The sequence below is a fragment of the Callospermophilus lateralis genome, chromosome 2 (assembly GCF_048772815.1).
Source record: "Callospermophilus lateralis isolate mCalLat2 chromosome 2, mCalLat2.hap1, whole genome shotgun sequence".
NCBI lineage: Eukaryota > Metazoa > Chordata > Mammalia > Rodentia > Sciuridae > Callospermophilus > Callospermophilus lateralis.
The window spans coordinates 1,259,875-1,281,248 of NC_135306.1; the positions used below are offsets into that span (position 1 = coordinate 1,259,875).

Here is a 21,374-nt window from a genome sequence, read left to right on the forward strand (position 1 = left end):
GGCCCCACTGGGTGGGTGCAGGGCTAGGAGAGAGGTGGGGCTGCTGCCCACAAGGCAGGACCCTGTGGTGGCCTCTAGCGGCCGTGGACTTCATCCTGCAACCAAATGGAGCTGAACCCTGCCAGGAAGAGGACCCTGAGGTCCAGAGGGGAACGCAGCCTGCACAGCACCTGATGAGGCCTTGTGCTGAGCCATGCCCAGCTGACTGCTGCCATTCATTAGGGACAACTTGTAACAATCCTCCACCAATGTTTTACTGAACACAAACTTGCAGAAAAGTTGGGAGAACAGTGCCCACCTGCAGGCCCTTGGCCCAGGCTCAGGAGTTTGGGACTGTGGCAGGTTGCTGGGCTCACAGCTCCATAAATACCCTTTGTTGTACTGACCCATCTGGGAGCAGGCGGCAGTCCCAGGCTGGCAGCCTCTCCCCAGGGTGAGGATGTCGGGAGGTGACACAGTCACCCAGCTCCCACTAGCTCCCCAGTGTCGCAGGCTTGCCCTCAATGCCTTTTTCAAAAGTTCCAGGATCCAGTCGGGAGTCATGTTCCCACCTTGCCTTGCCCAGTCCTCTGCAGTAGCCTCAGCTGTCCGTTCTGCCCCTCAACTGGGACAGGTGTCACAAGGGCCGCCTCCATCCAGTGGTCTGGTCAATTCCTCTCATCAGACACAGGCTGAACACGTGGCAGGAACACCGGGCGTAGGGAGGTGGGCCCAGGTGTTCCTGTCCCATGGCCTGTGGTGCTACAGGTGGTTTCCTGGCCAAGATGTGGCCACTGTCTCCAGACCTGGGAAGACCATGGCAGGTGCTTCCTGACTGCAGGAACAGCCGGCCACACACCAGTCACAGGGCAATGGCGGCAGGAGGGTCATTTTCTAGTATTTCCCTTTCTGCATTCATTAGCTGGCATTTTTTTAATACTCTAGTTGGGCACAATATCTTTATTTTATTTATTTACTTTTATGTGGTGCTGAGTATCGAACCCAGGGCCTTGCATGTGCTAGGCGAGTGCTGTGCCGCTGAGCCCCAGCCCCAGCCCTAGCTCTTTTCACCAAGAGCCTCTTGGCTTTAAAAAACACCAATGCTCAAGCTGGGGATGTGGCTCAAGCGGTAGCGCACTTGCCTGGCATGCGAGCAGCCTGGCTTCGATCCTCAGCACCACATACAAACAAAGATGTTGTGTCTGCCAAAAAACTAAAAAAATAAATATTAAAATTCTAAAAAAAAAAAAAAAAAAAAAACACCAATGCAGGCTTGTGGGTTTTCTAAAAATCCACATTCCCTCTCATCGCTGCCACTGTTGATTCTTTTTGTTGAGGCAGATATGCATAATTCTTATCAATTCTAATGTCACACTTCTATGTTTGCAGTTCCCTCACAGGGGTCCTCTGTGTCCCTTTGATGGCTCCTAATCATCTTGAGGGTGTCCTTCTCCCTGCCCTCCCAGGACCTCCCACTTCTCCAGGGAGCCCATCCTAGTCCCCTCAGGGCTGCCCTGGCCCACTCACTGGGGTGCTCACAGCAGCAGACATTACTCCTGTAGTTCTGGAGGCTGGAAGATTAGGGTGCCGACATGGTGGGATCCTGGTGAGCGGCTCTCCTGGTCCCAGACTGCAGTGTGTCCTCAGGTGGAGAGCCAGAGCACTATGGGGGAGAGAGCCCGAGCACTATGGGGCGGAGAACCCGAGCACTATGGAGAGCCCGAGCACCATGGGAGGGGGTGGGGAGCCTGAGCACTGTGAGGGGGCGGGGGAGAGCCGGAGCACTATGGGCCCCGTCCTGCTGTGGGTCCTCAGGTGGAGAGCCTGAGCACTAGGGGACCGTCCTGGGGGCACTCATCCCATTCCCAAGGGCTCTAGCCTTATCCTGATCACTCCTAGCACTTCACCTGCCGGGACCTGAAAGTGCCTGGCAGAGGCCTGGCTGTCTTTTGGGGACTGGTCTTCGGAAACAGGATCTGGGCACTGGGTCTGCTGACCGTTGGAGGGTGTCCCTGTCTGGCAGTGCATGGACAGAGCTTGGAAGTATCTGTGCAAGTCCCACCAGCACCCCAACAGCACTCCAGACCCCTCAGCTTCCCCCCACAGATCAGTGTCCCTTCAGAGCAGAGGGGTTACTCCTATGGGGAAGGGTCTCTGGAGGGGTGGAGCTTGTGATGGATCCCTGTATCCCAGCCATGGCCTTGAGACCTCAACCTGGGCCTGAGGAGGATGAGTGGGCCCTGCCCAGTGGCCCCCGGGGGTCTGCTCTGCATGGTTGGAGGGGAGCCCTGCAGGGCACTGAGGGGCTTAGGTACAATCCTGTGGTGGTGGCAAATTTCTGTCCTCACTGCTTTAAGACATTTACTGCAAATGGTGAAGATTCACATTGCAGATGGACAGAAGGCACACGCCGGGCATCTGTCCTACTTGCCAAGGGCCCCTGCGGCCAGCTCTCCTCCACAAGCAGAGGCTGCGGATATGTACTAATGATGGCTTTTTTGGATTTCCTGGGTTTCCCCCTGGATTAGTGCCGTAGTGCTGAACATAGTGGCACGTGGTGGGAGGGGGCTTACAGAGCAGAAACCTCCCCTGTGAGGAGTCCAGATATCTGAGACCCAGGGGACCTGGACGGCTGTGCTCAGGCCTCTCCAGCCCTGGCATGTGGCCTCTTTGCCTGCTTGGGCTCTCTGCCCTCTGTGTCCACGTGCTGTTGTCCAGTGTGCGCATCTCTGTGTCCAGATGCCCTCTGACTTTTTTTTTGTGGTGCTGGAGCTGAACCCAGGGCCTCAGGCCTAGGCACTTTCTCTATCCCAGCCCTTTTTCAGCAAGGACAGCTGTATTGGATTAATGCCCACCCTGAGGGCTTCTTTTGAATTCAATCACTTCTGTAAAAAACACTATCTCCAAATAAAGTCATATTCCGAAGTCCTGGGGGTTAGGACTCCCACCCATGAATCTGAGGGGTCACACTCCAATCCATTCTGTCCCTTAATCTCATCAGACTCTCACAGTGGGCACATGGAGACCCGCCCCTCCATCCTCTGGCCTGGACATACCAGGGCCCTCCCCTGGTCAGGAATGGAGGTGAGGGCTCTCTCTGAGTGCTAGAGGAGCTCAGTGTCTGCCTGACTCCCCACACCTGACACAAGGCGGCAGGACCAGGTTCTGCCAGTCTCAAGAGGAGCCACGTCTTGCTTGTCTCTTGAAACCAGTGTGAAGTGAAATGTCACTGGACACTTTCCTCTGCACCCCTGATCATGTCTCTTGCAGATGTGGTCTACTGTGCATTGAATCCCTGGTGCTCTGTCACTGAGCTGCATCTCTAGCCTTTTGAGACGGGGTCTCACTAATGTGAGGCCCAGGCTGGCCTCAAACTTGGGATCCTCCTGCCTCAGTCTCCCAAGTTGCTGGATTACAAGGGTGCACCACCATGCCTGGCCACTGTTCATGTCTTCTGTCAACTTTGTAGCTTTTCTTGTGCATTTCTCAGGATGCCTTTATAAATGTATGTAAATACACATGGGACATCTAGTGACATTGGGCAGGTGTGGAAGAGCCTCAGCAGCTTCTCCATGACAGTGGTTGGTCTACCAGGGACACAGGGAACCAATGGACAGGGTCCCTGACTGTTTGTCGAGAAGCAGCCCTTGTAGTTGCGGATGGAAAGGAAACTGAGGCTTCAGCAAGAAAGCACAAGCTCAGGACTCTAAAAGGTGTTGGGACCACACATGGTCAGTGTCCAAGACTCATGCGGAAGGGAGCTAGTGCCAGGAGCCCTGACCATGGATGGGGTCCAGGAAGGGGTCAGGATGGGCTATGAAAGGGAGGCAAGGGGGGACTTGGTGCTGGTCACAGGGGTGCCTGGTGTGCACCGCAGCCCTGGCCAGAAGTCAGGTGTGTTACCCTGGCCCCATCCTCCAGCTCCCCCAGATGCCACACCATCCCAAGAAGGCAGCCAGGCCAGTCCCACTTGCGGCCACTGGGTGGCGCCAAGCACCCATGCACACACTGGGTTTGCTAGGAGTCAAGTCTGGGGCATGGGGGAGGGAAGCAGCCCCCCACCCCCACCGGCACCCACCAACACACACCTCACACACCCACCACCACCACCACCATGGAAGGAACACCAAGCTGGAGGAGCTGGAAGTCCCGGGCCGAGGGGCAGGTATGCATCTGTGGGGCCATCTGCCCTGTCCCAGTCTTTCCTTCCTGCTACTCTGCCAGCCCCCTAGGCCAGCAGGTTGTGCCTTATATCCCCTGGTGCTGTTCAGAGGCTTAGCAGTCAAGAGGACAAGAAACCTGCCCCAAGCCAGGGGCAGGATGGGACGGAGCCCAGGGCTGCCCACACAGCTGGGTTAAACACCAGGCAGGCTATCTGCCTCCAGCATGTTGGGAATGTGGAGCCGCCCTGGAGAGGGAGGGCTTGCCAGCCTGGCTCTCTGGGTGGGAGGAGAGTCTCTGCAGGTGGGCTCCTCATCTGCTTACGTCCTGACAGGTAGGAGGGAACCAAGCAGAGTGCAGAGACACCCGCTGGTCCCCCAGCCTGGGGGACTTAGACCGTGGGGCATGCACTGCAGGGAGGGCTGTGAGCAGATTCTGAGCCCAGATCATGGAGCATCAGTCCAAACCCAGAGCTGCCCCTCCAGGCTGGCACCCCACCTCACCCCACCCCTTCTGGACCCTGGGCTCTTTGGGCCTCTCTACCCTCTGGTCTGCCTACACACTGGCTCCCCAGTGAGCACACACCAGGAGCCAGTCTTCTGGCATGAGCCAGCCTCGCCACTTACCACCAGCCCCCACGATTCAGGCCGCCATGGCCGGTCATGCTTAGACACCCTGACAGACCCACCTCACACAGGCAGCCAGCTCTGTGCCCTGATTCATCTGCCCGCCTAGGTGGCTCCATGGGGCGGGCCCCAGGCTGGGGAGGGCGGGGCACCCAGGGAGACTTAAAGAGTTCCCAGGTCTGGGCCCAGTGCCCTGCACCTGATGCCGCAGCTCCACCATGGCTGAGACCACCAAGCTCCAGCTCTTTGTGAAGGTTCTGGGCAGGCTGGGCTGGGGGAAGGTCCAGGGGAGGGGGCTCTGTGGGTTCTGCTTTTCTGGGGCCGACTGAGGCAGGGGTTGCCCCAGCGGCTTCTGAGCCCTTCCCCTGTGGTGGGCTGAGTAAACTGGGGGCCGAGTAGGGGAGGATTCACCCCCTAAGGGGTGGGGGTAACTCCGGACTTCCTGGTGGGGAGGTGCGGGTGTCGTGGCAGGCCTGACTGGTGCCAGGCAGCCCCGGCACTCAGGTCCAAACCCAGATCTACAAGCAGCAGGTGTCAGCACCCTTGCCCGGGGCCCTGAGCTGGGGGAGCAGGTGGGCTGCCAGCTGCTGTGCCCACTTTGGCAGAGGGGATCACTCAGAAACAGCTGGCTGGGCTCATCCCACCCTTGCAGAACTTGGGGCCTGGAGCCCAGGGGTGTAGCCTGTGCCAAAAAAAAAAAAAAAAAAAAAAAAAAGGTTCTGGGGGCCAATCCCCAGGGCCAGAGTCCCTCCAGGCTCCCAGCTAGCTGCCCTGTGCCCCTCCCTACCTCCCAAGATCAAGCCAAGGGCCCTCTCTGGACACTTGGAGAGGCCCTGCCCAACCAAGCTGAGCCCTGGCGAGGCTCCAGTCCCACTGGCAGTGGGGAGCAGGGTCCCACCCAGGTTTGTGGCAGGAGTCCTGGGTCTGCTCCCAGCTGGAACACCCCTGCTCCACCCCCCTCCGCAGGCCAGTGAGGACGGGGAGAGCGTGGGGCACTGCCCTTCCTGCCAGCGGCTCTTCATGGTCCTGCTCCTCAAGGGTGTTCCCTTCACACTCACCACTGTGGACACACGCAGGTGAGACCCCAGCCCGCACCCTCCCTGGCCTCTGCCCACCTGGGCCGGCTGCCTCCCTCCCACCTGGTGCCCACAGGGCACTGGACGTGCTGAAGGACTTTGCGCCAGGCTCACAGCTGCCCATTCTGCTCTATGATGGGGACGCCAAGACAGACACGCTGCAGATTGAAGAGTTCCTGGAGGAGACACTTGGGCCACCCAAGTGAGAACTGGAGGGGACAGGAGGCAAAGATGGGGCCCCCAGGATGCAGCCTGGGAAGGTCACTGGGGGGAGGGGGGCTGGAGGCACACCAATGTGACCTGAGGCCTCACTCCCCCAACCCCACAGCTTTCCCAGCCTGGCGCCCCGTTACAGGGAGTCCAACACAGCGGGCAACGACGTCTTCCACAAGTTCTCGGCATTCATTAAGAACCCAGCGCCAGGGCAGGATGATGGTGAGGCGCGGACATCCATGTGGGCACGTGGGTGTGGGCAGGCACCCCCAGGCCAGGTCCTCATCAGCCCCCGCCTCTAGCCCTGTACCAGCAGCTGCTGCGCGCACTCGCCAGGCTGGACAGCTACCTGCGCACACCCCTGGAGCATGAGCGGGAGCAGGAGCCACGGCTGAGCGAGTCCCGCCGTCGCTTTCTGGATGGTGACCAGCTCACGCTGGCCGACTGCGGCCTGCTGCCCAAGCTGCACATTGTGGATGTGAGCGTGGGAGCGGGGCGGCTGGCCCGGGAAAAGCCTTGGAGCTAGGCACTGACCGCACCCTTCCTCCCTCCGCAGACTGTGTGCGCGCACTTCCGCCAGGCACCCATCCCTGCAGAGCTGCATGGCGTCCGCCGCTACTTGGACAGCGCACTGCAGGAGAAGGAGTTCAAGTACACGTGTCCCCACAGCAATGAGATCCTGGCAGCATACCGGCCCGCTGTGCGCCCCCATTAGCGCCCATGCCTCTTCCCAACCCATTCCCGCGTATATAGATATATATACGGGATATACCCCATAAAGGTATCTCTGCCCCCAGTGAACGTGTCCTGACATCCAAGGGGCAAGAGGCCCACGATTACTGCCACCCAACCCCTACTCCCACCATCAGTGAGTGGGGACAAGATGACCATGCCAGAATGGTGAGGCCAGGGCTCCCAGTGGGTGGGGCCCCGTCCATCCTCCTATGCAGAGTAGTGCACAGGCCTGGGGCCTCCTGCCCATGTCACCTAGGCAGAGGCGTCAGGGGGACTGGATTGGGTTCCCAAACCAGTCAGGCTAGGGTGGGGCAGGATGCCCTGTATGGCCAAGGAGGGTGGAGAGCAGAGGCCTGAGGAGCTCAACCTCGGGGCGCTGGGCCAGGTGGGTGGGGAAAGGCCCACATTCCTCAGTACTCCCAGGCTGCAGCCACTGCCCTCTCCAGCAGTGAGTTCAGCTGGGGGGCCACAGTGGTGGCCTTCCACATATGCATCTGCATGGGATGTCCTCCCAGGCCTGTACCAGTGTGGGCCTGTGCTCTGCCTGCGTGGGCAATGAAGGGACAGGACAGTGTTGGAAGCTTTGGCCCTGGGCTGGTCATGCAGGAACGGCTGGTCTGGTCTGAGAGAGCTCAGTCACCCCAGATCCACCCAGGAAGAGCCTCCTCCCAGGAGCTGGTGCCTGGGTGTGCCTGTTTACACCCCGAGCTCCCAGCCCAGGGCACGGCCTAAGGGGGTTCCTGCTCCCCTCCCCAGGCCAGCCCCCAAGAACCAGAGCCTTCACCTGAGGGAGCCCTTTATTTTATAGGGCAGGGACTTGGGCAGCAGCCCTACTCTGCACACAGCAGATGGGCTGCCACAGGTGGAAGTCGAGGCAGGGTCTCTGGTGGCAGGGACTCAGGCTGCTGCTCTGTTCACCAGGAGACTCCTGACAAGGCCACACATTTTGATGTACTTCAGGTTTCTTCGAAGTCTACGCCACCAGCTGGCTTCTTACTGAGAGAGAAGAGGGGGTGATCCAACGAAGGTGTAGAGGAGCGGGTAGGGATCCAGGTTAGGGGGGACGGTGGGCAGATACCTTTTGAAGCCAGGGTTGATGAGGGATTCCCCTGGACACCGTTTCCTGACCCCAGGTCCAGGACCACCTCTCTGGGGATCGGGGTCTGGAGAAAAACAGGAAGCAGGGCTTCTGAACCCAGCAGCACTCCCTGCCATGGCCCTATCTGCACAGACAGATCTTCTTTCCAAGCGTGAGGCCTGTTTTGGGGGAGATAGTTCCAAAGGAAAGAGAACACCCAACCTACCTCCCAGGTCCTCACCTTACCTGGTAAGAAGAGTTGAGATCCCACTGGCTGGGGACTCTTCCTGGGGCTGGCAGCTGTCTTTTCCACAGCTGGAGAGAAACCCGGTGGGCAATCTACTCAGTGCAAGAGGCGGAGCATGACAGGGACCCCAAAGAGGGTACAGGTGCCCACCCTACCTGCCAGGTGCTGCTCCAGGCTGCACACGCGCTCTGCCAGGCCCAGGGTCAGTGCCTGCAACCTGGGGGCTGCCTCTATACCCGGCACCTTGGAGAGGTCGAAGACCAGTGTTGATGGCCCCCCTAAAAGTGTCAGGGATGCTCTATCCTCCTGAAAGCTCAGAGTCATCCCTTGATGATGGCAGGCTGCCCTGGGGGAGGAGAGGCAGGAGACACTGTGGCCAGTCCCTCACCCCTGTTCCACCCCGAACCCTCCTCCCTGTGGCTCACCTGAACCGGGAGGTGATGTCCTCAGTTTCACTAAGACCAAAGCGGGATTTCTGCAGGGCACAGGGACTTGTCACCAGCTGCCCGGGACCCTAGACCCACTGAAAGGCCCCAAACCTGCCCGACCCTGGTAACACCTGGGCTCCCAGGCCAACTTTAAGACTGCAGCTACCACGTGGGGAAAGGGAGAGTTCATGCCCCTTTGGGGGTCACAGGTCCCTACATCCCACAGGAGGCTCAGTGCGGGGTGTGGCAAGCTCCCAGACCCGCCAGGGCGTCCTTACGCACGAGGGCCGCCAGGCTGTCCCGCGAGAAGCTGGTGCTCCAGAGCTGCGCGGCGTCGGTGACACTGTGCGGAAGTTGTCGTCAGTCGCGGCCGCCCGCCGAGCTCCCGCACCTCACCTCCCGGGACCCCACTCACTAGAGGTTGAAGCCGCCGCAGTCTGCGTCCCCACTCTCCTCCCGCTCGCAGTAGCACACGAAGCGGGGTGGGCCCGGGCCAGGCGGCAGCGTGCAGAGCGGAGGCGACAGCGGCGGCGGCACCATGGCCGATCCGCAGACGTCGGCCACACGGGGGCGCTGGGGTCAGGACTACAGGCCCAGGGCGCCTGCGCCGAGGAGCGGCTTGGGAGGCCGACGCGGCCGACGTGGGGCTTAGGGCGCCTGCGCGGGGCGGAGTCTTCAGGGACGGAGCTTCCAGCCCCGGTGGGAGGGACTCGGCTCCGGGGCTGGGCGGGGCTTGGCGCTAGGCAGGCGGAGTCGGGGCGGGGCTTGGTGCCTGGAGGGTGCCGTCCCAACCTCCGCGTCTCTGGCTGTGCGCTCTGCGGCCCCAACTGCAGCAGGGGTCTCTTCGGGGCTCTCCCCTGCTCCGCCCATGGTCCCCTAGTCCAGGGTTCCCTCAACAGTGGCGCGCACAGCCCCCGCGCTCCACGCGAGGGCCGCTTCTACATCCCACCCACTTACTCCTCCCTGCGGCCTGTTAGCCCTCGTCGTCCCCCAGGTGTGACTCAGGTGGCTTTAGATGCAAAGCCACGCTTCCTAACCGGGACCAGCCCAGATGCGGAGTAAAACCTGGCAGTCCGGGGGTTATGAGCCAGAGCTCCTGAGCCTTCGTGTTGTCCTATCCCTGAGGACACAGTGGACGATGGGCAAGGCCTCTGACCTCCTGGAGCTTGAGAGATCCAGTGGGAGAGACAATCAACATGACACCTTCGGGTAGAGCCGAGCTCTAGGCAGAAGCTGTAGCAGAACCAGAGCCCTGTGGTTGGGAACAGCTGCCTGTTTGAGCTCTGACCTAGGAAAGAGAAAGGGGGATCCCAGGAAGGGCCCTGCTGGACAGGTCTGCTCAAGACTGTGCAAAAGGGCTGGAGTGAGGCATGGTGGCCTTGGGGAGAACTGTTGGTGGTTTTGTAGGTTGTCAACCTATGTCCAGTGTGCCCTGAGCTAAGCCTGCCTCATCTCCCAGGTTTCCTGTTTTGCTCCCCTCCAGGCCCTCATAGGCTCTGCTGCAGGGCCTTTGCACATGCTGTCATTTGGTCTTGGATGTACTCACCTTTTTCAGGTCTTTCCCCAAATGCGCCCTTCTCAGTGAGCCTGAGAAGAACATTTCAACACCTGTCCAACTCTATCCCCTTTCCTGCTCCATTTTCAGTTTCCCTTGCTTGTGACTACATAGAATACATTCTAGCTTACTCATCATGGTAGCATTCTCTAGGATGGCCCAGACCCTCAGGTGACCCCCCTCCCCTCAAGCTGCACCTAGTGATTTGCGTCTAGTCACTAGAATATGGCAGAAGCAATGGCTGTCACTTTGTGCTCCCTCCTAACCTGCTCACCACGACAAGGTGGCCCAGGGAGACCTCAGGTGGCAGAACCCGAAGCCTGCCTCCACCTGCATGGGAGCCTGGGGGCACCCCTCATCAGCTTCCCTAAGACTCGCTGCACCCAATTCTGCGAGGGTGGGTGCCTGCAGGGTGACGCGGCAGAGGAGAAGGGCTGTCCCCCAGAGCCTTAGGAGCCCAGCCAGACCACAGCTGATTTCAGCCCAGGGAGACTAATTTGGGAGCTCTAGCCTCAAAGCCTGAGATAATAAAGGCACGTTGGCTGTTTCCAGTCCTGGAGATGGAGCACAGGGTGGTCCAGCACAGAGCTACATGGCCCGTCCTTCTTATTTTTTAATTCTGATACAGGGTCTTGCCAGGTCACTCAGGCTGGACTTGAACTTGTGACCCTCCTGCCTCAGCTCCCAAGTAGCTGAGATTACAGGTGTGCACCACACGCAGCTATAAATGCATGTTTGAAGCCACAAGTTTGTGACAATGTGTCACAGTAGCCATAGGACATTAATGCAAGGAATAAAAATTAGTTCTAAAACATAAGAAAACCATAAAACCCACGTTGGAGTGATCTCGAGTGTGTCTGGGAGCATGGCTTGCCAGCCGTCTGGGTAAGCAACTTTATTTCAGTGGATATGGGTGCCTGTTACTAGGTGGGAAATGAGGCAGGTGGGCCTCAGGAGCAGAGAAGGGGAGGGTCTTGGGAGGCTCCTCACCACCTGGGCTTGAAGTCAACCTGTGAGGGGGGACAGGGAAGACAAAGGGCCCAAGGCAGTGAAGAGGAGCAAGAAGTACAGCGAAAGGGCATCAGGGAGGCAGGAGACAGCTGGGCTTGAGGTTCCAGAGGTCACAGGAAAGTCCGAGAACAATGATGTTGAGCCAGACTTCAGAAGAGGGAAGGAGTGAGCTAAATGGATGGCTAGGGAGGACAAACCCAGTCATTGGGCAGCTTGTGCAAAGGCCCTGGGGCAGGCTCAAGGCTGGCATATTCAAGGAACAAGGCCGGTAGCACAGAGGGAGGCCTATCAGGCAGACCTTGTGCTGGCCAGTGTAAGAATTTGACTTTACTCAGTGAGGTGAGACCCACTGGGTGCAGTCCTGAGCAGAGAGGACAAGATCTGACTGATCCTGTAAATGAGTTGCTGGGCTGCTCTGGTGAAGTACTTGCTGACAGCTGCCCTGCATGGCCAGAGCCAGGTGGTGCAGGATATGACAAGTGTTAGGTGGAATTGCAGGGTTAGGGGATGACCACCTCTGAACCCCTAGTGTCCCCCAGGGGCTGCCTCAACCCAGAAGGAAGGGAAGGGGGTCCCTGAGGCGTGGTAAGGCTACCTGCACCTCCTCCCCCCAGGCCTCCCGAGGTGATGGCAGGGTTTGGGGGCTAGACCCTTGGGACGAGCCCGTGAGGGGGTCCGTGGGGAAGCGGGCCTCCTGCCTCTCTGCCTTAAGCCCCCACTGTGCCCTGCACTTCCATCCCTTCTCCTGGTCCTGGTCAAAGCTGGAACAGCGGGCAGGTTGAGTAACTGGGTGATAGTTGGAGTGTGGTGGGTGACTGCACCGTGCCAGGGCCCGGCAAGCACACGTGTGGCTGGCTCTGGCCTTTCCCACACACAAGCACCACCTGGACAGTCCCCTCACAGCCCAGGTGGGGGCCAGCAGGTACGGGGGTGTCAGAGGGGCTGTCTGGGGTCCATGGATGGGGAGACTCCTTCTCTGTGGCCTCGCAGCCCAGAGGGTCCCAGTCAAGAAGACGTCTAACGAGGAGGGAGCACACACGTGTGTGTCCACGGTGCTGGCCGCGGAGCCCAGGGCAGGCGGGCAGTGCTCCACCGCCGACTGTGCTTTCCAACAGGAATCTGCCAACCAGGTGAAAAGCAGAAATCATAGCAGGAGGCGCCCCCGGGGGACGTCCCTCAACTGTGGAGTACTGTGTCTGTCCCGCGTCCTCAGAGAGGCTCCTCTAGGGTGAGGCGGTTCTGGCCCAGACACAAGGATCCAGTGTGGCACAGACATAGCTTAGGGCGAGTTCATCACAGGGTGAAAGGGGAGAGCCTAGAGGGGCGGGCAGGCTGGCCCGGGAGCACACTCTGGCCTCGTGTTGGGTGCGAGTGGAGACTGGGCTCCTGCAGCACGCTGGCGGCACCTCCTTGAGCCCAGGGTCCTGCACAGTGGTCATTGCCCACACCTGCCCCGTGCTAAAACAGGCCAGGCACCTGTGTGCAGGCCTCACGTTCCCCTTCCTGGCCTGGCATCACTGGGGGGAAGTCATGTAACTGTCAGCTAACCCTCGGATCAGCTTGTGGGCACCTGTGCCACTGTGGGGACATGATGTATGTCCCTAAGCCTATGGAAGACAGTGTTGGGCCTCTGTCTAGAATGTGGAAGACTGGCACCTCTGGGAGGGGCAACAGCGGGGATGGGGGTGAGCTGGAGGATGGGGAGGGGAGGGAAACGGCTCAGACCACCTCAAACCACTGCCGGCCCGGCCAGTGTGCAGTGGGTCTGGCAGCTGAGTGAGGGCTGTACCTCGGGTCTGGGTGCATGGGTCCTGCAGGTAGCCCGGACAGCCTTAATGCCTTTGCAGAGCTCAGCCTGGTCAGGAGGAGACCCGAGGAGTCTCCAAAGAGGGGTGGACTCAGGATGAGCAGGGTCCTCTCAGCACAGGTGGGAGACATGGGGGTCTACCTAGGAAGCAGAGGCACTTTCAAGGGAGAACACCGGCCATCAGTCCCATGGGCTCTGGCCCCCAACCCCTGCCACCAGGAAAAATCTGGGGAGCAAGAGAGGCCTTGGGGTTCTGGGCTCCTCTTTTTCAGGTGAGGAGTGTTGAACCACGATGCAAAGACCACCAACTCCAATTTTAAACCGAATTACAGCAAGCTTGCATTGTGCACACAGAGAGCTGGCCAGCGACTTCCCCACCCTGACCTGGGCCAGAGATCAGCGCCCCTCAGGGAAGGAAAGGTTTATATAGCACAAAAAGCCACAAAGGGGGTGTCTTGGGAACCTACAGCTAACGGGGTTCTGGCAAACGTGACGCAAGGGCAGATGGCAGGTTAATGATCTGCATGGCTTGACATTTCAAGGTAGGGAGTAAATTCAGATCCCAACATCAGAATTCATGAGGAGCCGCTGAGGTTTCAGAGAGGGTTGTTATGTGGTCGGGGGAGCCAGGCAGGGGTGAGTTCAGAGCACGGCAGGAATTCCAAAGCAGAAATGAGCTTTTCATGACTTTGTGACAAGATGGCTCCCAGCCTTAAGATGGGATTAGGCTGGGCTCCTCAGGAGTAGGTGTGGGCAGGCAGGCAGGACGCCCTGTGCACAGCAGTCACAGGGTCCTCTGCTGGTCTGCTGGTTCTCACAGGTCTCCTAGAGCACCCTGTCTCCCTCTGCTTAACCTCTGCCCTGGGTGGGCTGGTGCTCAGGGTGACCTTAACTAGGGACTTTACAGCACTGTTGAGATCTATAGATCTCGCAGGACTTTCAGAGTGTGCCTGGAAGAGAGGACTGGCTCAGGAGGAAAGGCGCAGGGCCTTCAGCACAGGCTCTCAGACCACAGCTGGATGTCCCCTGTCCTTTCTTTGTCTCCTGTGTATCTCCCTTTTGATTTCTTCTCTCTACCCCAGCCTGTCCCCTGCCTGTGGCCTCCCCCCCCCCCCCGTGGCTCCTGTGGGTGGAGAGGTCCCCCTGCAGTGCTCAGCTTTGAAGGGTCTAGGGCCCTGGGGTCCCCGGCCTGAGGCCCCCCATGCTCTGCCTCCCCTACAGTGAATGCACATCGCAGCTGGCTTTCACACACCATTTATTGTGCTTGGGGGGCTGTGGAGAGAAACGGGGCAAGAGCCCTGCGGCACTCCAGGCCGGATCCCTCACTGCAAAAAAAGGAGCAGCTGTGGGCCTGGTGTCTTAGGCCCTCTGGGCCCTCCTGGGCCCCGCGCTCCCCACCCACGGCTGTTTGTGTGAGTGGGGGGACTTGACTCAGGAGACCACCCAGAGGGAGGGCCCTGCAGTGAAGCCTGACCCGCAGGGCACGGCTCAGCAGCTCCGAGGGTTCTGGGCACTCACCTGGGAGAGCGCCCCCGCACACTGGTCTGCGGGAGAGAGAGGGCTCCGTCACCATCTCCACCTCGAGCCCCTTTCCCTAGGGCCCCGGTCCTCCCAGTCCACCATTCCTGGCACACTCCCGCCTCTTCCTTGGCCCAGAGGGTCCAAAGCTGTCCCTGGACATCCCACATCAGGGATGGGTGGAGAGACCCTCAGGACCTGGCCCTGACAGTCCCGGCTTCTGCAGCCCTAAGCTGGGATGGGCCAGCGCTCACCCGACTTGGGTAGCATGGCACCCTGGCTGGGGTTCAGGCCCACGCGGGGTGCCAGTAGCTGCATCTTCTGGGCACCTTCAGGAAACAGCTCCGGGACACGGACTGGGGGCAGGGAAGAAGGGTGAGCAAAGGGGCTGGGCCAGAGCCCTTCCCCGCAGGTCTCGGGGGTCCGGAGGAGCCCCTGGGAAACAGGGGTTCTGCCCGCCGCAAGTGGGAGTGTGGTGGAGCGTGCACGTGGGCAACTCTGCAGACCAGATGCGGGACACCGCTCCAAGGGCCAGGCCTGTGACCAGGGGAGGTGTCGGCTGCCCACCGTAGAGCTGCAGCCAGACGTTCCGCATGTCCCCCTTCTGCGTCTCGAAGTACACCACGGCGAAGTTCTTGTAGTCCGTGAAAGGCACGCGGATGTCAGTCTGGGCCATAGCTGAGGGCATGGGAGAGCTAGTGACTGGGAGCCACACCTAGCTCTGGCGGGAAGCCCCGCCCCCGGAAACCCCGCCTCCGCATGCCAATCAAACAGAATGCACAGGCCCCCAGGCCCCCACCCTCCGTGCCTGCTGCCCACCTGTGGGGGCCACCGTCGCCTCACCTGGGTTGCTGAACTGCCCATCCACTGCACCCTTGCTGAAGGTCGTGTCTATCTTCTGGCACCCACCGTCTGGCCTGGGGAGGAGCTGTCCATCCCTGAGCCTCGGCCCTGCCGGTGCCCAGGCCCAGGTCCTGCCTTGCCCTCTCTGACAGTCCCAGACCTGCAGGTGTCCTGAGGACGCTGCCCTGGCAGAGCCTAGCAGGGTCCCCTGTTCACCCTCACAACAGCCCTTTCAGGACACAGGTGCTTTATGTCTTACAGCGGAGGACAGTCCTCTGGGGTGGAGGCAGCAGTGTGGGCTCAGGGCCTTCAGGTGTCCCCTGTCGGTGGGCACACACACACACAGGACACACAGGCACACACACAGAGGACACACATGTACACACAGGCACACAGACAAGCAGTCACTCGGGAGGGTTTGCAGGTGCCTGACTCCCTCTAGGGAGCAGGTGTGCTGGGGTTCCTATTTGGGTCTTGGCAGCTCAGGCCATCAGGAACCTGTGGTCGGGCCCCCTGGAGTATCAGGGATGCCTCTGGTTCCTGCTGGCCTTCACATGGCCTTACAATGGCCTTTGTCTCAGGTAAATCACCTGAATTGTAGGTGAGGCCGGTGGGATCACTTACGTGGGGTACCCAAACTTGACATCCAGGTCGCCATTGGCCAAGAGGGTCACTAAAACCATGGGCATCTTCATGTCATCCTTGGAATCCTGGAAGCTCTGGTCATCTGACACAGCCCCGACTATGTACCAGATGCCCTGGAACTGCAGGGCAGAGCAGGAGGGCTGAGAAGTGACCCCTGTTCTCTGAGTCCAAGCCTACCATGTCCCTCCCTGGTACTAGTGCTCATGACCTCTGCACATAGGTCAACCCCAGTACTGGGGGACAAGGCCCTGGGCAGTGGCGGTGAGCACAATCCAAACGCGGAGCCAGAGGTCTGCTGTCCTCCCCAGTGCACCCCACTTTCTGGTCTGATGGGCCAGGCATCAGAGAGGGTCTTTCTTTAGGCCCCCGGCCCTGCTGAGCCTGGGTCAGAGAGGATGTGGCATGCAGAAGCAAGTTGGGTAGGGCCATCCATGCAGAGGGAAGAGGAGGCTTGTGGGCACACCTTAACAGCATCAAAGTTTTCCTGGATGGGGACCTGGGCCCAGCCTAGGGACATCCTGAGCAGGACAAGGAGGGAGCTGATCAGCAGAGTCTGCAGCATCGTGTCAGATCCTCTGGGGCTACAGCAGGACAGGAGAGCTGGGGCGGCTTCTGCCAGAGGGACTTTTATGCCCCCCAGATGCCCTGGGGCAGCTGGCTGGCTGGCCTCTGAGGAAGCCCACTGCGATAAGCTCCCTATCCAATTGCACCCTGTAGCACCTAGCCCAGATGCTTCCACTCAACCCCGCCCTCCCAGCCCTGTGTTTCCTGTGGGAAGGGCTGGGTGTGTGGCAGCTGGGGACAGGTAATCCTGGCAGCCACTGGGCCAAGGGGCTGCCTGACAGACACGCGCCCTGCTTCTCTGCCTTCTAGCCCTCTGGATGTTGGCCCTAGCCTTCTGCTCAGGCACAGCCCAGGTCCCCTCCTGCTCCAGGAGGCCCACCCAGAGGCCCACTTCATGACTGAGCCTCAGGAGGGTCTGTCTGCCTACCAGGGAGCTGGCACACTGTAAACCAGGAGGGCCAGGGCCAGGATCCTGGGAAGGACCAGCCTGGTGGGTACCCGAGGGAGAGGGAGGGGTAGGCAGGGGGCTGGCCTCACAGTGTGGCTTTGGTGCCAGGACTCTGGTGAGGGGCGGGGCTGCATGCTCTGGAAGCCCAGGCCAGGGGTGGTAGAACTGTGAGCAGAGGTGTGGAGTGGCCTATCCCCAGCTCACCCTGTCAGCCTTTCTCAGCAAGAGCCATAGATTCTCTAGCACCTCCCAAACAAATGTTCCTTTCTGTGCCTTCCCAAACCTTGCTTAATCTGAGTGCACTAATCCCAAACCTTGAAAAACTCATCTGACCCAAAGCTCCCTGGCCTTTCCTGTTTAGGGGTGATTGGGCGGGGTGGGGGCGGACACCTGTCTAAGGGATTAGCTACTGAATGACTGACCCCCACCAGCTCATAAATTGGCAGCTCAAGGGGGTACAGATGGAGGAAGTGGGGCTGTGGTGAGGTCACAGCCATGTGCAGGGTAGAGTGCAGCTCCGAGCACTCCTCCTCAGCTGTCCTGACTCAGGAGCAAACACCAGCTTTGGGGACTTCGTACTGATATTTTGTAGGAGGGGACTGGTGAACAAAGTGTCAGAGGACAGATAGGCAAGACTCGGGCTCTCCTTTGCTTCCAGAGTTTATTTCTCAGGTCTGGGATAAAGCCCAAGGGTGCAGAGGTGCTTTGGGGAGCCAGGGCCACGGTCTTGAAAGAAGAAGCGGAGCAGGGGAGTCCTGAGGCTGGGTCACCTGGCTGGGAGGACAGGAGCCACTGGTAGTGCAGGAAACATCCTACCCGCCCCACCGGCCCAGAGCGAACTTCTAGTGTGGGCCTCCTACCTAGGGTCCCTCCAGAGCCTGGTCCCCTGGTCTCAGCAAAGGCACCAGCAGAGTCCTCGACCTCCCCTATCCAGCCCGCATTCCCTCCACTCCACCTTCTAGCCCCTCCACTCTGGTCTGGGTTCCTGGTGGACCTCCTGCCCTGCCTCCAGGCCTTCCTACCCCCAGGAGCCAGAGATCCCTGCTGTGAGACGGTCCCTGAAGGTGGGGCCCCTCTCCCTTTCTACCTGGAACCTACCCTCCTGGGCCCCTGGGAATCAGCCCTAGTCTGTGGGGGGCAGTCTTCCTTCTGATGGTTGTAACTGGAGGTCTGGTCTGCTCTGGGAGCTCCTGCCCCCACCCCACGACCCCTGAAGTGGCGGGTGTGTGCTGAATGTGTGAGTGGCAGTCCCGGGGGAAAGGGCCGGAGGCACCAACTCACTCACCTATTCTTGCTCCTTTAGGCATTTATCTGTCAAGAAAGAAGCCCAGGGGGCCATGGTCAGTGCCACAGGCCTGGGCCGTTCTCCTTTCTGGGCTTCCTGCCCCTCTCCTATGGAACCTGCCCTAAAGGCCCTGGAGAGCTGGGTCTTGATCGAGACCCCCAAACTGCAGACTTCATCCCACCCCCAACACTCATGGCACCACCATGAGGAACTGGGGGCCTCTGTGTCCTTGTGGCTGGCAGGCAGGGTGCCTGGTGTCCTTTGGGAGGGGGTTCCTAGTAAAGGGGCCTGCAGGCAGAGGTCATGGGGTGTGGAAAGACCAAGAGCACCCTGTCATCCCAGGGCTGTAGGCAGGTCAGCGGGTGGAAGGGCAGGGCCATCCTGTCCCATCCTATCCCACTCAGGGCATCGCCTACCCTAATCTGACTGTAATCCACTGCCCAGCCGATTAGCCCCCCTCACCATTCTGGGGAAGGAAGACAATGTCGTTCTCTGTGAAACCATGGGCCTTGCAAAAGTCAGCAAACTTCTCCTTCAGCTCAGCTCTTGGGGTCTGAGTGCGGCCTGGGTGGGTAGAGAAGAGCCAGCCTTGGTGAGGAAGCTCTTTGCCCTGCCCCACCCTGAGTCTTGGGACCCCTCCCTGGGATCCCCTCTAGGATCAGGTGTCAGTTCTCTGCTGACCCCATGCCATGCCAGCCTAGGGGTCCCTTCATGGGAGCCTGTGGGGTGGGGAACCTACTGTAGAGCGTGGCCATGTGGAAGTCCTGGCCAGGGCCCTTGGTGCCCTGGCTGAACAGCAGTGCATACTCCTTGTAGTTGGTCTCCACCACTGAGACTGCGTGGGTGCTGCCCCAGTCTGGGAACCCAAGAGAGAAGCCTGGTTGGGGGCACCTACCACTGCTTGGGGAAAGGGTGTCTTCTATGGGAGGGGTTATGGGTGTACATGGGAGGGTCTCAGGTCCTGGGCCTGTAGGGGATGCTCCCCTCTGGCTGGCTGCTCCCCAGTCCCTCCCCAGTCCCTCCCCAGTTCAGCCCCTCCAGCTCCGGGCTTCCCATCTGCCCAGGAACTGTGTTCCCAAACCAAAGTCCTCAGAGTAAGAAACACAGGAGATCAGAAAACCATGAGCTCGTGGTCCAGCAGGGAAGGGGAGGTGGAACTGGAGTGCCTGGGGGTGCCCTAGCTGGGCAGAGGAGACCTAGGAAAATTCCATCCAGCAGGGAGGGGCCTGGCACAGCATGAGCGGGCTTGGGAGAGGTTCCAGTCCCTTGAGGGAGGGTCTCTCAGTTCCCCCCCACACCCGGCAGGATCATGCCCAGACCTTGATGGAGCTGACCCTGGTGGAGTGGCCATCACCCCAGCAAATGCCTTGGAGGGGATGAGGGGCAGGGTGGAGCCCACTCACGTGGACTCAGGTAGCTGTAGGAGCCAGGGTTCCCAGTGGGCTGCAGCAGCATGGTTCGGGTTTCACACTGGTTTTTCCTGTGGGCAGGTTACTTCCGAGGTCAGGGGTCAGGCCTGAGGATGTCCCCAGACCGCGACAATAGGGTGGGATTCTCTAGGTCCCAGAACCCGCGTCCCACCTGAGGAAGGTGGAGGTGAGGTTGAGTCCACCGTCCGCGGTGGGGGTCACCACCGACTTGCACATGGACAGCATCGATTTCTTCTCCCGGAACCAGCTCGAATTGGAGGCGAGGCCCGCGCTGAACCAGCGCCCCAGGAACTGTGGCGAATGAGCACGACAGGGTCCGCGGGCGCAAGCGGCGGGCACCGGGACCCCCACCTCCGCCCTCCAGCCCGGCCCCGCCCCCCATGCCGTGATGACCACGCCCCTCCAGGGGGCCCACCCCTCCGGCTTGCCCCGCCCATTCTTCGCCCACGGGCCCACCAGGCGTCTGCCCTCTCCCGGGGACGTCCCCGGTCGGCCCGATCAGCATCGCAGTGATCTGGAGAGGCGCCATCTGCCTGGCAGAGCGCGCCCCATTCCTGGAGGGGTCAGGGCGGGGTTCCCCTCGGCTAAACGCGAGGCGTCCGCGAGACGCTGGGGAGGGGCGCGCGGCGGCGCGCTCAGGGGCAGGGACTCGGTCCGCGCGTCCCCGCCAGCTCCGGCGCTTGAGCCCTGGTGGCTGGTTGTGGCCCCAGCGCGTCCCCGCCCGCACTGCGGGGTTCTCTGCCAGTCGGTGTGCCATCGCCGTCTGCGCACTGCGCAGAGACGCGTCCTGGGACCCAGCGTGGGACGTAAGCCTATGTGTGCGCTGGGGATGGTGTTTGAACGGCGTGGGCGTGGGCGGGCCCTCGTGTCTGCGTGTTCAGTCAGTGGAACCGGTGAAATGCCGCTCTCACCGCCAGCCTCCACGGTCAGCCTCCTGGGGCAGCCGCGCAGCCCTCCTCCCCCGCTTGGCCCAGGCTCTGCCTGGTTCTGCCGGCACTGCAGGACTTAGCGCCACTTCACCAGGGAGAAACTGCCCTGAAAGTGCCCATTCTCCTAGGGCCTGTACAGTCTTTGGTCAGGGGACCCTCACCTTGTCCTGTTGGAAGTCGGGCTGCACAGAGACCTGGGCCTGGGTCTGCAGGACCCCCAGGACCCCCAGCAGAACCAGCTCCATCCACAACATGCGCAAAGTCGCCATTCTCGTGGAGCAGAGCAGGTGTCCCAGTTGGGTACCAGCAGTGTGGGCAGAAGAGGGTAGGTGGGCAGGAGGAGCAGAGGACACTGAGGAGACCCCTATTTATTGACCAGGCTTGGCCTCCACCCAGGGCCCAAGGACAGCCCACAAGAGGCTCGTGATTCTGAGGGGTGGGGTGGTTGAGCCCAGCTGCAGCCTTGTCCCCCACAGGGCTGCTTATGCAAGAAGCTCCCACAGAGACCAGCCAGGGCCCTGCTGTGCTAGGGACATAGCTGGCCAAAATCTTGTCTATTCCATTCTTGCTGGCAAGCCCACCCACCCCAGCAGTTGGATGGGCAGAGAGGCGCTGCCCTACTTCTGGGGCCTCTGGTCACAGCCCACCTGGGGCCAAGACCTTCCTCTCACAAAATCTACCCATCATTCACTCTCCTTGAATGAGAGATTTGAGACTTAGGGAACCCTAAAGCCTCAGTTGTACATTGAGAATTTGGTTCAGAGAGGCCAGCAGGGCAGGTGGTGACCAGAAGCTC

The 21,374-nt window shown here is 60.3% G+C and overlaps 4 protein-coding genes across 9 annotated transcripts; 1 reads left to right on the top strand and 3 right to left on the bottom strand.

Annotated features, from left to right (window-relative positions):
- Positions 1-4,984: 4,984 nt before the first annotated feature.
- On the top strand, positions 4,985-6,770 carry Clic3 (chloride intracellular channel 3). The gene is made up of 6 exons (XM_076844960.1): positions 4,985-5,020; positions 5,733-5,842; positions 5,919-6,044; positions 6,171-6,277; positions 6,358-6,533; positions 6,612-6,770. Exons 1-6 carry the CDS (start codon positions 4,985-4,987, stop codon positions 6,768-6,770), a joined length of 714 nt encoding a protein of 237 aa, XP_076701075.1.
- Positions 6,771-7,573: 803 nt separating this feature from the next.
- On the bottom strand, positions 7,574-9,142 carry Paxx (PAXX non-homologous end joining factor). 5 transcript variants are annotated; one of them, XM_076843013.1, is made up of 7 exons: positions 8,959-9,142; positions 8,826-8,886; positions 8,541-8,590; positions 8,271-8,485; positions 8,115-8,183; positions 7,869-7,953; positions 7,574-7,782 (listed from the first exon to the last, which is right to left on the bottom strand). In XM_076843013.1, the coding sequence occupies exons 1-7, from the start codon at positions 9,081-9,083 to the stop codon at positions 7,764-7,766; spliced, it is 624 nt and encodes a 207-aa protein (XP_076699128.1). In that variant the 5' UTR covers positions 9,084-9,142; the 3' UTR covers positions 7,574-7,763. The 5 variants fall into 5 exon arrangements, with proteins under 5 accessions (XP_076699128.1, XP_076699127.1, XP_076699130.1 ...); XM_076843012.1 differs by having other exon boundaries at positions 7,574-7,786; positions 8,959-9,140; XM_076843015.1 differs by having other exon boundaries at positions 7,574-7,786; positions 8,271-8,461; positions 8,959-9,138.
- A 5,069-nt stretch (positions 9,143-14,211) lies between these two features.
- Positions 14,212-15,359, bottom strand: Lcnl1 (lipocalin like 1). Its single transcript, XM_076845037.1, has 5 exons — positions 15,278-15,359; positions 15,002-15,112; positions 14,689-14,790; positions 14,435-14,460; positions 14,212-14,241 (listed from the first exon to the last, which is right to left on the bottom strand). Exons 2-5 carry the CDS (start codon positions 15,108-15,110, stop codon positions 14,239-14,241), a joined length of 240 nt encoding a protein of 79 aa, XP_076701152.1. The 5' UTR covers positions 15,111-15,112; positions 15,278-15,359; the 3' UTR covers positions 14,212-14,238.
- A 663-nt stretch (positions 15,360-16,022) lies between these two features.
- Ptgds (prostaglandin D2 synthase) lies at positions 16,023-20,941 on the bottom strand. Of its 2 annotated transcripts, none has more exons than XM_076845036.1 (7): positions 20,740-20,941; positions 19,801-19,940; positions 19,623-19,699; positions 18,959-19,075; positions 18,682-18,783; positions 18,220-18,245; positions 16,023-16,041 (listed from the first exon to the last, which is right to left on the bottom strand). In XM_076845036.1, exons 1-6 carry the CDS (start codon positions 20,845-20,847, stop codon positions 18,220-18,222), a joined length of 570 nt encoding a protein of 189 aa, XP_076701151.1. In that variant the 5' UTR covers positions 20,848-20,941; the 3' UTR covers positions 16,023-16,041. The 2 variants fall into 2 exon arrangements, with proteins under 2 accessions (XP_076701151.1, XP_076701148.1); XM_076845033.1 differs by lacking the exon at positions 16,023-16,041 and adding an exon at positions 17,577-17,708 and having other exon boundaries at positions 20,740-20,940.
- Positions 20,942-21,374: the final 433 nt, after the last annotated feature.

Coding starts and splice junctions, on each gene's coding strand:
- Clic3 (XM_076844960.1), top strand. CDS start 4,985: ATGGCTGAGACCACCAAGCTCCAGCTCTTTGTGAAG. Junction 5,021..5,732: donor AGCTCCAGCTCTTTGTGAAG/GTTCTGGGCAGG, acceptor CCCCCTCCGCAG/GCCAGTGAGGACGGGGAGAG. Junction 6,045..6,170: donor GAGACACTTGGGCCACCCAA/GTGAGAACTGGA, acceptor CCAACCCCACAG/CTTTCCCAGCCTGGCGCCCC.
- Ptgds (XM_076845036.1), bottom strand. CDS start 20,847: ATGGCGACTTTGCGCATGTTGTGGATGGAGCTGGTTCTGCTGGGGGTC. Junction 18,784..18,958: donor CCACATGGCCACGCTCTACA/GTAGGTTCCCCA, acceptor CTACCCACCCAG/GCCGCACTCAGACCCCAAGA. Junction 18,246..18,681: donor TGTCTTCCTTCCCCAGAATG/GTGAGGGGGGCT, acceptor CTTTCTTGACAG/ATAAATGCCTAAAGGAGCAA.
- Paxx (XM_076843012.1), bottom strand. CDS start 9,083: ATGGTGCCGCCGCCGCTGTCGCCTCCGCTCTGCACGCTGCCGCCTGGC. Junction 8,184..8,270: donor CCTGGAGCAGCACCTGGCAG/GTAGGGTGGGCA, acceptor GTTTCTCTCCAG/CTGTGGAAAAGACAGCTGCC. Junction 7,954..8,114: donor ATCTCAACTCTTCTTACCAG/GTAAGGTGAGGA, acceptor GTTTTTCTCCAG/ACCCCGATCCCCAGAGAGGT.
- Lcnl1 (XM_076845037.1), bottom strand. CDS start 15,110: ATGGCCCAGACTGACATCCGCGTGCCTTTCACGGACTACAAGAACTTC. Junction 14,791..15,001: donor CGTCTGGCTGCAGCTCTACG/GTGGGCAGCCGA, acceptor CCCTGCCCCCAG/TCCGTGTCCCGGAGCTGTTT. Junction 14,461..14,688: donor TGCCATGCTACCCAAGTCGG/GTGAGCGCTGGC, acceptor TCTCTCCCGCAG/ACCAGTGTGCGGGGGCGCTC.